General features: G+C 44.1%; 1 protein-coding gene across 4 annotated transcripts in view; it reads left to right on the forward strand.

Annotated features, from left to right (window-relative positions):
• Positions 1 to 13,295, forward strand: part of SMOC1 (SPARC related modular calcium binding 1) — a 149,333-nt gene that overhangs the window by 64,724 nt on the left and 71,314 nt on the right. For all 4 annotated transcript variants that reach the window (XM_008977824.4, XM_008977822.4, XM_008977823.4 and 1 more), the window contains exons 2-3: positions 4,459 to 4,624; positions 5,742 to 5,854. In XM_008977824.4, the coding sequence (XP_008976072.1) occupies positions 4,459 to 4,624; positions 5,742 to 5,854 (279 nt within the window). The remainder of the gene's footprint in view (positions 1 to 4,458; positions 4,625 to 5,741; positions 5,855 to 13,295) is intronic.

The raw sequence follows: 13,295 nt of genomic DNA on the forward strand, positions 1-13,295 counted from the left end.
TTATAACTGGGCTGTTGCATACGGTAGCCTCTAGCCACATGTGGTCATTTAAACTTAAATTAACTAAAATTAAATGTAACTAAATATTTGATTTCCCAGTTGCACTAGCTACATTGCAGTGCTTAATAGCCACATGTAGTTTGTGGCTGCTGTACTGGACAGCACAGATATAGAACATGTCCATCATGGTGAGAAGTTCTTTTGAACTGTGTGGCTTCGGAGCGTTCCAGAGTCTCTAGGATTAAGTCTTCTCTTATTGCCTTTATCTTAATAGCTCCATGGTGTCCTGTTAACATGCTCCTTGTCTCCACCCTAAATGGTAATCTCACTGAGGGTGGGTACCATGTTGGTTACATGTTGCTTCCTATGCTGGTACAGTGTTGGGTTCACTGTTGGTGATCACTTATTGAGTACAGAGCAGTTGAACAGATGAAGGAATGAACTGGAGCGTTTGTGGACACAGAGTAATCCCTTTGGGGCCCTGGAGCTTTGGGTGATCTTATTAGGGCGTAGTCATCTGGTTAAAGCTTCATTTTATAGAGCTCATTTTTGTGTGTGTGAAAACAATCACAAATACACACAGTTCCTAAAACAGATGAAAATGTGACACCATAATTGATTGAAGATTGTCAATGACCCCATGCTATCTCTGAACTTTTTATTTGGCCTTAGGGACCAGTAATTTCTAGACAGGAATATTTTGGGTGCTCTTCTGAAGCTGAGAATGATCTCTGTGTGTTGGGATGGGTGGGGCCTCTGAAGTTCTTTAACCTGTCCGTTTGCTGACAGAGTGTTCCCCTTATTAGGAAGCTGGTCTCTGGCACAGCTGCTGTGGCCTCTCTCTCAGCGTAGAGCAATCCATTTTCAAACCGATTTTTTGGCCTGTAGCTCAACTTCACGGGGATGCTGGCAGCTCTCCTGTCCCGTGAGCTGCAGCATAGGCAACTAGGCAACCTCAGTGGGTTTGAAAAGAAACTTTGTCTTCCTCTCCGTCTTTTTTCTGTGTGTTCTCTTAAACCACGCCCCCCTTCAATTAAATTCCAAAGAAAGAAGATGAACAAGAAGTTATACGTGACTTAGGATATGTTAATAATTGAATCTTCACACCACCCTATGAGGCAAGGCTTGTTACTACTCTTGTTTTACGGATGAGAAAACTAAAAGCCCAGAGAAGCTAGGCAACGTTTCCAAGGTTAAACAGCATGTGGGTGCTGTTGCTGGTACTGACACCCATGGCTGGGCTCCAGAGCCAAGCTTCTAATCACTAGGTCCCACTGCCTTTCATTATAACAAACAGAAACACCGGCCCACCTGCAAAAAGGACTTCACAAAGTCAAAAACTGTTGACCAAGCACCTACTCTGTGTGCCAGACACCAGATGCTGAACATCCAGGTGAGACAGCCCTGCCCTCCAGGCAAGTCAGGCCCAGCTCAAGACACTCCTGATGAGAGTTCTTGTTCTGAGGTGGAGTAAAGATGGCAGGCTCTGGGCCACCTCTGCCCACGTGCAATGCGGAAGTGGGATGGGAGAACATGGCTGAGGACGGCAAGGCTGTAAGCACAGGGGCATGAGGAGTGGCCCCAGCGATCCCTGGGGGTGGCAAGAGCCCGGAAAGCCAGGCCTGTGATGTCCCACTGGCAGGTGTTGAGGGAATGGCAGGCATGAGATGCTGCTACAGGGCTGCACTCCTCCCACACATGACGGAGGGCCCCAGGATTGTGCTAGATGCTCGGGGGAGGTGTTCACAGGCAAAGCAGACATCGTCCTCATCTTCATGGAGCTCAGAGTTGGGGATTCCATTGGTAACCAAATCATGCAAATGAATTCTTCATTACAAACTATGTGAAGAGCCATGAAGGAAAAATGAAGTGTGAGAGAGTATTACAGGAGATCGTCCTCACCTGGGAGAGTCAGGGAGAGCCTCCTGGAAGAGACCGCCTGAGCCAAAATCCGAAGCAGGGTGGGAGGGAATGGAGAAGGAACAGCGTGCCTGAAGGCCTGGAAGTAGCAGCAGAGGTAGCTCATTTGATAAATGGGAAGCAGGCCCATGTGCCCCACCAGCAGGGAGCAAGGGGGAGCAGGGAAGAGAGAGCAAAGGGCCAGAGAGGGGCCCCCGGGTCTGATTCTCACCAGGCCGGGGAGACGATGTAAGGGTCCCCGAGCTCATGGGTTTAAAGCAGGGGCAACTCGAGGGGGGTTGAGGCTGGGGATCGTGTGCAGGGCTTGACTGAACAATGCTGTCCTCTCCCATTTCCCCCCGTCAGCTCACCCCTCTTCTGTGGGGCAGCCCTGGAGGCAGTGGGCTTCCTCTGGAGATGATGATCTGAGTTATTTATTTTTGCCCGTGAGCACTGGACTCTATCAAATGCTGTGCTCATGAGACACTATCTGGATATTTCCCTTTGGGCCCTGGGCAAGATTCAGGTGTGACCTGTGAGTGCGTGGGACCCCAAGGTGTCTGAAGAGAAAGCGCAATTTCACTGTCCATTTGGACAAGGCCTGTGCAGTGGTTTCAGCCCTCAGCTGCTCCATCCCTGTGCTGGGCAGCCAGCACCCAGGCATGAGGTCCAGTCCCAAGAAGGGACTGGTTTTATAGCTGGGATGTGGTCTGTGTATTTATGGACGGGTTCGGGCCCTCTTTGAGTTTGGCTAGTGTGGGGTGTGTGTTTCCAGTACTCCCTTGAAGGGTGTGGTACCACCTCTGAAACTTTCTCTGCTGTTCTGGAAAAGGGTCAACAAGTTCTCATCTATTTGCTTCACACAAAGGGCCCACAAATACATTAGAGACAGAGCTTGTGTTCACGCCTTCCCAAAACCTCTATGAGCTTGGTTTGATTACATAGTCAACTCTACGATTACCGATGGCCTGATTTGTGCTCATGACATTGCCATTCATTATTGTGGGACATTCATTCCCTCAACCCAGTCTGATGAAGAGCCTCGTTCTGTGTGCTCAGGACTCTGCTATATGGGAGTAGATAAGGGTGGACCCAGGTCTCAAGGCCTGTACAATCTAATCATGGGTTATGGAGCAGAAGCTCATGGATTGTAATAGCCCAATTATTGTTCTCCAACTGTATTCTGTTGTTGTTAACAGGGGGTTCCCTGATATAGGGGTTCATGGTTAAGTAACTGGAAGATGCTTCATTGTATATGCCCCTTGATCTGGTTGATTGTTGTGTAACAAACTACCACAAAACTTAACGGCTTAAAACAATTTATTATTATAATCTCTCTCAGTTCTGTGGGTTAACTGGGCTCAGCTGGGTGGTTCTGACTTTGGGGTCTCTCATGCAATTATTTATTTTCATCTCTCTGAGTTGCAATTAGATGACAGCTGGGACTAGACTCACCTGAAGGCTTCTTCACTCAGCATGTCTCTGTGCCTGGGTTGGTTGGGCATTTCTCTCTCTGCATGGTTTTGACATGGGTAAACTTGGGCTTCCTCATAATATGGTGGTCTCAGGGTTGTTAGGCTTCTTACACAGCAGCTGGTTTCCTCAAGAGTGATTATTACAAGAGGCCCAGGAAGGAGCTGCAAGGCTTCGTGTAACCTAACTTTGAAGTCCCCAGACACCACTCCCATAGTATTTTCTTGGTCAAGCAAGTTTCTGAGGCCAGTCCAGATTCAAGGGAGAGGAAATTAGACTCCATAGCTCAATGAGAGGAGTAGCAAATAATTTGTAGCTGTCTTTAATTTACTATGCGTCTTGGAGGTTCACAATGCATAAGAATGTATCAGAGTCATCTGAGAAGCCCTTCACCAAGAAAATCTGCTTAACTCAGCATTTTCCAAGCTGATTATTGTTGTTATTTTAAAAATCAGGAAATCTGTTTCTCACAGAAGATTATTTAACTTCTGTATTCTGCCAGAGAGAGGTGGGCAAAAATTGGAGGGATGATAGATTTGGAGCTCACTACGATCTAATAAATAAAACTTTCCCGAGATGGAATTTGGAGATTTATGGTATATTCCTGATTTGAGGATACACCCAAATAGAGGCTGCATGGCCATCTGCATGGATGGAGAGGCTGGACATCCTAGAGGGTAAAGCTTTGATTTTACTTCTGACAGATTTAGGTTCTAATTCAGCCTCCACTGCTTATAGCTGTGTGACACTGGGCAAGTTACGTCTCTGGGCTTCAGTTTCCTCGTCTACAGAATAGAGTTTCTATTTTATAGGGTTGTTGTGAGGACTGAGATCCTGGATGTGAATTACTTGGCACAATGCCTGTTAATGGTCAGTAATTGTTAGACATTATTGTTCTTATGATGCATAGAGGATGCCTTCCTTGGTTAGACTTTGTGGCTGCTCCGTCCCCTTCACCTTTAGGGTTTTATTTGGGTTTATTAGGGACTTACTTTCTAAAGGCAAACAAGTACTATAAGTCATGGACTCGCCCCTACTTTTCTTGCAAAAGTAACCTCTGTACCCTTTCACTTTTTTCCAACCTAGTTTCTAATAAGTGACCGTGACCCACAGTGCAACCTCCACTGCTCCAGGACTCAACCCAAACCCATCTGTGCCTCTGATGGCAGGTCCTATGAGTCCATGTGTGAGTACCAGCGAGCCAAGTGCCGAGACCCGACCCTGGGCGTGGTGCATCGAGGTAGATGCAAAGGTGAGTGTGTGCACCCCTGCCCAGCCAAGGAGAGGTTCCTGGGCACCCCAGCTCCCTCACTATGCATTTGCAACAGGGAAGCTTGGAGTAAGTCTGTCCACTCACTTTGCTTTCCTATCTCTCCACCCCTTCCACCAGGGCTGAGGGAAGAAAGCCTGGTCTACCTGAAGGAATGAGCATTTTTCTGTCTTTCAAACACTGCCCCCAGGCTAGGGCTTAAAGAGATGTGCTGCTATCTGTCCAGCGCTTTCCTTTTTCTTTTTATGGAGATGCTTAAAACCGCAAGACATTATTGCTGGCTCCTGACTAGTGATTCCAAATTGTTGGCCAACAGATGTGTTTTGTTTGGTCTGTTTGCCTGTTTAAAAACAGCAAAAAACATTTGGGATAACATTTAAAAATAGGGAGATTCAATGAAAAAAAATCTGGCTTTTTGTCCTTCTGTTCCAAAATTGGAAGGTCTGGTAACATTAGGTCTGTGTTCCTGCAAAGCAACACATGGCTAGACCTGCATAACAGCTACCGCTTTAAAGGGGAGCCTGTTGTCCAGTTTGCCACAGCCTTACAGCACTCCCTATAGTCTCTCAGAACTGAATGTCATTCCTCTCATATCCAGCTGGTTTCTCTAATTTATATCTTTTTCCTGAGTTCTGTACATATTTGAATTTGTGACCCCGGACTGCTTAGAGCCATCACAGGAATTGTAGGTGGCTAAGCAGGCTGCGCTAGAGCCTCTGATTTTCTAAAGAAAATGGTTGCAATTCTTGAACCATAAGACATGGTTGAGCCCCTGTTAGGCTTACTACTTTTAGAATAAACCCAGTGAAAAATCATGGAAGTAAAACATTTTTTTTTTCTATGGGGCCAGGGTAGAGGTACTTGGGAGAAAAGACAGGCAGAACTTGGGATAAACACGACTCCTCTGCTTTTCTATGAATGACATACGGGGAAGGGGGGCTGTGCAGCAGTTACTAGCCACGGCCCTTTTAGGGTTGGACAAGCTAGTTGGTTGTGTGTGGGCTCCCGCACAGGTGGAGTGGTTTTCTCAGCCATTTTGTCCCTCGGCCCCAGTGTCGAATCCAAGTGAAATATGAAATCTGCTCCTCTCCTCTTTCAGATGCTGGCCAGAGCAAGTGTCGCCTGGAGCGGGCTCAAGCCCTGGAGCAAGCCAAGAAGCCTCAAGAAGCTGTGTTTGTCCCAGAGTGTGGCGAGGATGGCTCCTTTACCCAGGTGAGGCCTCAGACAATCCTCTTGGGCTCTTTCCTGGACGGAGGCAGAAGGGAGGTGTCCCGAGAGCGCGAGGGCTGCTTGGCGCCTTCACTTTCTGGGAAACAGTTGAGTGAGTGGCTCTTCAACTCCCCTCTGTGCTGCCTTCCCCCTCTCTTGCCCTCCCCGTCCCTCCATGCCACCTCTTGCCAACTGGCAGTAGGTCCTGAAAAGACGCATGGAAGCCCAAGCCAGGAAACCGGCATTGCTTGGTCCCCATCCTCCCTGCTGGCTGTCTCCTTGGAGGGCCAGACCTGTGCTTTTCTCTTCTGTTAAATGTGAGCTGATTATTTTTCTTATTCCTGCCAGTTTCCATGGGCAACCCTGGTATTCCCTTCCCTGTTTATTGCTACCCCCTGCCCTCCCTGCTTTCTATCCCCAGTCCTTGAACGAAGCAGAGCCCTCTTTGAGCACAAAGTGTACTATGGTTCTTGGAGTGTGTGAGTGTGTGAGTGTGTGTGTGTGTATACACATACAGGTATGCATATACTCAGATTTTAAAACCTAAGTCAGGCAGTCCTACCTCTCATCTTGCATGATCTTCTGGTTAGTGCATTGTCAAAGTAATGCTGACTGTGTTGATCTTGGCACAGACTATTTCTTTTTTCTTTTCTTTTTTTGGAGACAGGGTCTCAATCTGTTGCAGACTGGGTCTCACTCCAGGCTGGAGAGCAGTGGCACAATCATAGCTCATTGCAGCCTTGAACTCCTGGGATCAAGCAATCCTTCCACCCACACCTCCTGAATAGCTGGGACTGTAGGCACATGCCACCACACCCAGCTTATTTTTTAGAGACAGGATCTTGCTATGTTGCCCAGACTGGTCTCAAAGTCCTGGCCTCAAGTGATCCTCCCGCCTCAGCCTCCAAAAGTGCTAGGATTATAGTGTGAACCATCACACCTGGCCTTGGCACAGACTATTTCTAAAACACAGGCAACGGTGGGACAGAAAGGTGCTTCTCAGGAAAGCTTCTGGGCTGCTTCCTCCTATGCAGGGGCTTGTGGCTGAGGTGGGAGGCAGCCTGGGCGGTGGGCAGCTTCTGTGAGAGTCAGATATGATGCCAGCTGAGTGAAGGTGCTGTCCTGATGAAAGTGTGGAAGGTCACTGGACAAGGATGAGCTTAGCCAAGTGGTTGGGAATGGTCCTGGCACCTGCAATTTCTTTGTCCAATCAAACGACATTTGGGGGAATCCTGTTGTCTTAGAGCCAGGGGCAGAGGCTTCAGGGGTTTAAAAGTTCCCCTATAATTCTCGATCAATATGGCAAAGGGTATATAGGCTGGTCTTTGGTCTGAGGGGCTTCAGGTTTCATTTCCAGGTGGGACACAGTGGATTACTGATTTGAGACTAACTTTCTGTTGAGGTAGAAATGTAGAGGGATGAGGAGGTTGGGGATTGGATATCAGCATTTTAAAAGTTTTCTGGTTGATTCAAATGGGCAGCCAGGCTTGATAGTCACTGGGTTAAACTGACGTTTGTTGCCGACCCTGGGAGAGGTGCTTTTAATTCATTTTGTCATTTAAGCCTCACCACAAGCCTGTGAGGTAGGTGTCTTTATCCCCATTTATAGATGATGCAACAGGTGTGGGATGTGGAGTGGCAGAGCTGGGGTTCAGACTCACAAATCCCTAAGTCCAGAGCCCTCAGAAGCCCTCCATACTCTGTTGGCTCTCTGAGCTGGCAGCTCTAAAGGAGGCTCTGAGGTGTGCTCTGGAAGGAGGCAGTCTGGTGGTCTGGTTAGAGTGCTGCTCCTGGAGCCGGACACCTGGGCACGAAGCTCAGCCCCCACCCCTCAGGTAAGTCCCTGAGCTTCTCTGGGGTCAGAATTTCCTTATCTGAAAAGTGGAGATTGATTATTATGATTGCTTATCTGTTGTTATTCACTATTATTGTATGTAATAATAATTGTTATATATTATATATTCCTATAATTAGTATTGTTAATGATCATTATTATAGCTTCCCTCATTAGGTTGTGATGAAGATAAAATCAGTTAACACACATGAAACACTTGGAACTCATAAATAATATATAAATTTTTGTCATTATCATCATGATTATTCCCATCTCTACTGTAGTTCTACTACTGAAATCTTTCTATCATGTCGATACCACTATACCGCTTAAGAAAAAAAACCCACCAAACCTTTTGTTGAAAATCCCCAAGTTGGAAAATGGATGAACTCTTCCATCAATTTTTTAAAAACTGTTTATTCTGGTAAAAAGAATGTGGGTGATCTTTGTATATATTTAAAACTGCATTGCAAAGAATTCATGTCTGTGGGGAGGAATCAGACTTCTCTCAGATTAGTTTGGGGCTGAGACAGGGTGAAGGTAAAGGAGGAGAGTGGAGTTTGTGGCCATTGGCTTTTTCTTTCTCCAGGCTTGTGTGATCCTGGGTGTGTTGGTTATAGGAATGGCTGACCCCTGCCCTCCTGATTCTGAAGTGTTGGCTACCTCGTGACAGACAGCCCATTGGCCAGCTTTTGTTTTGGTGAGGCCAGGCCAGACCAGGTGGTGTTTACTGAGGGAAAGGAACTTCCAGATTAGTCCAGGCTAAATTGCTAAACGAGAGAGTCCTTGAAGTTCAGCAAGAGTTGTGTAGATAGTCAAGAACCCCCTCATTTGTTTGACATGCTAAGCACTGCCATGTGTCTGTAGGCTGAAGGCTAGCTCACTCTGGTGGGCAGCCAGACGGCCAGACAGTGGGCCCATCCCAGCTACAGTGATTGAAATGGATGTGCTTTTCCCGCTGATCAAAGACACTGCAATAACTTCACAAAATAAGGCTGCCTCTTTGAGTATGCTTCAGTCACATTGACTGGCTGCCAAAATGCCGGGAGATGAATGCTTTCTCCTTTCTCCAACCTCCATCACTTAGCTGGGCTTTTTTTTTTTTTTCTCCTAAGACCAAAACCCAGAGATAAACTACATTGCTTTAATATTCTTTAGAATATAGATATGCACGCATCCCGGTATTAACATATTTTAGCCCTGGGAATTATTACACTTTAACCCTCTCTTGAAGTTTATGGGGGGAGTGATGGGACTCTAATGGGATTGGATTTGTCTGGCATGGGACACAGCTTGAGACCACATGACTGACTTGGCTTTAATGGGCTTCTTGTGGGACTCGCTGGCCTCTGTTCTTTCCCTTTGTTTTCCCTTGTCCTCTTCCCTCCCTACCTCCAACCCCAACTCACACACAGGAGTGGTTCAGCTTTCTTCTACAGCAGCGACACTAAAGCTGTACCTTAGACCATGTTAGACTTTTAAAGGTCTTGAAACCTAGGCCATATCCCAGACCATTAAATCAATATCTGGGAATGGGACACAGACATTGTGTTTTTTCGAGCTCCCCAGGCGATGCCAATGTTTGATCAAAGTTTCAAACCACTTTTGTAAGGACTTCATCACTCTTGTTTCTCGATTGCATCCTTGAGATGTGGAATTTAGCCTCTTTGGTGACCTGTTGAGTAAGGTCAGGAGCTATAGGCTTTGTCCTTTGCTATGGTCTTGTCTGTTTTCTGTTCTGGGTATCTGGAACACAACTCCTGACATCTGTTCTATCAAGTCCTCTGCCAAGCAGTTGTCTGGTGCCCAAGCTGATTAACTGAAATCTCAGCTGCAGTGGAAGGGTGTTGGGCTGTCACCATCAGGCTGTGTTGGCTGGAGCTTGGCAAGTGTGTGCATCACTGAATGACAATGACACCCGCTTTTTATTGAGTGCTATCAGGTGCTAGGCCCTGTGTTTTACACCCATTAATCTTTACTACAACCTTTTGAGAGTTATTAATATGCTTATGTATAAAGAAAAATTGAGTTTCAGTGGGGTTGAATAGCTGACTTGAGGTCCCTAAGCTTAAGACAATTTGTACTCAAGCCTGCCTAATATTGAGAGCCTAAGACAAGTTGTACTCAAGCCTGCCTAATATCGAAGGCTGTGCTCTTAACTTTTTTGGGCTACAGAAGTGGCCTTGATACATATGTATTCCATTTCTATCACCATTGTTGTTGCAGAAGTTCTCTTTCTAATGCTATTGACCAATCAATGAAACAAACATTTTAAAAAACACAATCTTTAGATTATGGAAATTAAAAAAAGATACAAAAAAGTAGAAATAATAGTATAATGAACATATACCCATCACCCAGCTTCAACAATGATTAACAAATGGCCAGTTCTGTTTCATCTTTACCTCATTTCCAACTCCTGCCCCCAAACTGGATTGCTTCAAAGCAAATCCCCACGCACAATATCTTTTCATCCCAGACATTTTTGAGCTCTGCTATATTGTGGGCTGTGTGCTAGTTGCTAGGGAGGATTCAAAAAAATGTCATGACCTCTGCCTTCAAGGAGTTTACACCCAGAAAAGAGATTAAGACATATGATAAAGTAACTATATAAAAGACAATATACAAACAATAATATTTCAAAAGCTCATTTATAAGTCAGTTATTTGGAATCCTGAATGCCTTTTATTGTTAAGAAAATATATACAAATTTTAAATTTTTGGACACAAATACCTTAAACAAAACTAAAAGCAAAACTGAGCATGGTGGCACAAGCCTGTAGTCCTAGCTAATTGGGAGGCTGAGGCAGGAGGATTGCTTGAGTCCAGGAGTTCAAGGCTATATTGCTCTATGATTGCACCTGTGAATAGCCACTCCACTCCAGCCTGGATAACATAGTGAGACCCTGTTTCTAAAAAGAGAAAAACTAAACTAAAAGCAAACAACACACATTAGCCTTAACAACAAAGAGCTAATCTTATGTAAAGAACTCTTACAATTCAGAAAGAAAAAGATCCTAGTGAAAATGTGGGCAAGAGATAGCAAAAAACCAGTCATATGATAATAATAGTCAATAAGTGAATCTGAATGATGTTATCTTCTTTTGTCATTTTAGAAATACAAATAAAAATGATGATGAATGCTCTTGCTTACTAAATTAGCAAAAACTGGGAAAAGATGATGATATTCAGGGTCAGATAAAGGGAAAAGGGTGCCCTTCTATTGCAGTTTGGAAAGTAAATTGGCACTGACTTTTTAGTGGGATAGTCTTGTAATATGGGTCAAAAGTCCTCAATCGTGTCCACATTTTGGGCCTGCAATTCCACTTCTAGGAATTTATTCTAAGGAAGTAACTAAAAGTATGTGAAACTATTTAGCCACAAGGATTACAATCCAAGTTTTGTTTATAATGGCAAAAAATTGGAAACAACCTAAATATCCAATACTAGAAAATTGCTTAAACAAATGACATAGCCACACTATGCAACCTCCAAATGCATGTGTTGTAGAGGCTTATGTAATATATTTGTGTAGGTCTGTGTACTAGGGATTTAATTAACCAGATAATGAAGATGATAAATATTTTCATTTTTTTCTAAATAGAAAAGCTATACACATTCTGTTAAAAAAATTCTGACAATACGGAAGTATATAAGGTAGAAAGATTAAGCCAGTGATTTCATGCCCCTGAAATAGCAACAGTTAAGTCTAACCCTCTAGATTTTTTTCCTTGTGTGTACTTATTGTCATTATTTAGGACAAGAATGGTGTAATGTTATATATTGTTTTACAATATTTTCTTAGCTAAGTATATTATGGGCTTATTTCCCAGTAAGTTACATGCAACACTGTCTCATTTAAAAAATGTCTGCATTGTATTTCATTGTATGAATGTATCACGAATCCTAAAAATTTGGAGATTAACTTTCCAGCAGCTCTCTATTGTGTCAAAAGGCCATGCACTTTTTAAGGCATTTGATGCATACTACCACGTCGCTTTCCATAAATGTTGAGCAACCATGTGGTTGATTATTGGTTGTTATCAGACTCATTCCCAAGATATTTTAATTTTTTGTGTAGACGGATTATAGTTCTAATAATATATAATATAAAACTCTATTCATTATGTCACTTCTGTGTGGAAAAAAATGTGTTATGTTTCCTGTCTTTGAGCTCCATGGTCCAGGAACAATCTTTCTTGATATAGCTGTATGGGCACCACCACTTCTCCCATTTTCTAATTCTAACCACTGCTCCCCTCCAACAGTGCACACATGTACCTGATTTTTTTATTTCCTGAGGTCATTGCATATAGGGATCTATATGCATGGATCCCTTGCATATAGGGATCTGGGGAGATGTAACTTCTTCTTGATGATGCTTTGTTCTGAAGTTGGAAGCTTAAAAAATGTTCTGTGGCTTTTTGACAAAGGCATTGGGCTCTATTGTCATTTCCGTAGTTCTTACTATTGTATTTCCTAAAACCTAGGGAAATACACACTTGTTTCCTAAGTGCCTGGGGTTGAGCTATGAAGCAGATCTTATTGTTCCTTTTTAGCTCCCCAGCCCCACAGTGTAGAACCGCATCTTCCTGACGTCACCCCTGTAGACTCGAGTTGTGTGACTAGCTTGCCCTGGGAACACCTTGGTTTACTGTCTGGTTTTTCTTCTTTCACGTTCCCAGCAAGTACTGAAGGTCTGGATGCTTGACATGAACTGTGAAACTTTGTTGGCCTGGACTGATGAAACGTTGGCAGGCTGAACATCCTCATAGGGTGGAAGGGGTTTGTCCTATCTTTGATGAACCTGGGAGTCTAATAGGAGTTCAGGGGCCAAGGGCCTTTTTGTCTTCATGTGGATAGATATTGCCTAGAGCAACAGTGTGGCTCTCTCAGACGGTGTAGAGGACCCTCTAGGTGAAGTACTGAGACTTGGGGTGCATCTGTGAGCTGGAATGTTTCCAAGCTTCTTCAGCCACAGTTGGCCCCTTTGGATGCTGCAGAAAAAGTGGGCTCTGTGTGTGTTTAGTGGATGGTGCCCTGCTTTATAAAGACCTCCTGCCTTTTGGTCTGTGGACAATGCCAGCTTTTTTTTTTAAAGCAGTCATACTGCCAAAAATTCAAGCCCATCCTTTATGTACAGATGGTATAAATGGTAAATGGACCCCACTGTTGGGCACTTATTGCTTTTCTTTTTCCTTTTTTGTTACATGCTCAAAAAACATATTATTATTACAGTGTGAACATCTACTGTGTCCAGAGCATCTTACTACTTGTTTTACGTGTGTTTTTCAGTGAATTGCTTTTGTTCCAAACAACCAGTTAATGTACAGTGATAATTTATACAAAATGTCTTCTATTTAGCACATAATTGTTGCTTAGCAGATGTCAGTTTTCTTCATCTTTAGGTTCTTGGTTTGCTCAACTGTAAACTGGAAGAGTTGAACTCGTTCAGAGGTTGGCAAACTGTGGTCTGTGGACCAGCCACCTGTTTTTATTTATTCTTTAAAATAATAACTGTATTGACATATAATTTGTGCGTCATAAAAGTTACCATTTTAAAATATGCTATTGAGTGGTTATTAGTAAATTCACAGAGTTATGTAACCA

Source organism: Pan paniscus, chromosome 15 (genome assembly GCF_029289425.2).
Source record: "Pan paniscus chromosome 15, NHGRI_mPanPan1-v2.0_pri, whole genome shotgun sequence".
Lineage (NCBI taxonomy): Eukaryota > Metazoa > Chordata > Mammalia > Primates > Hominidae > Pan > Pan paniscus.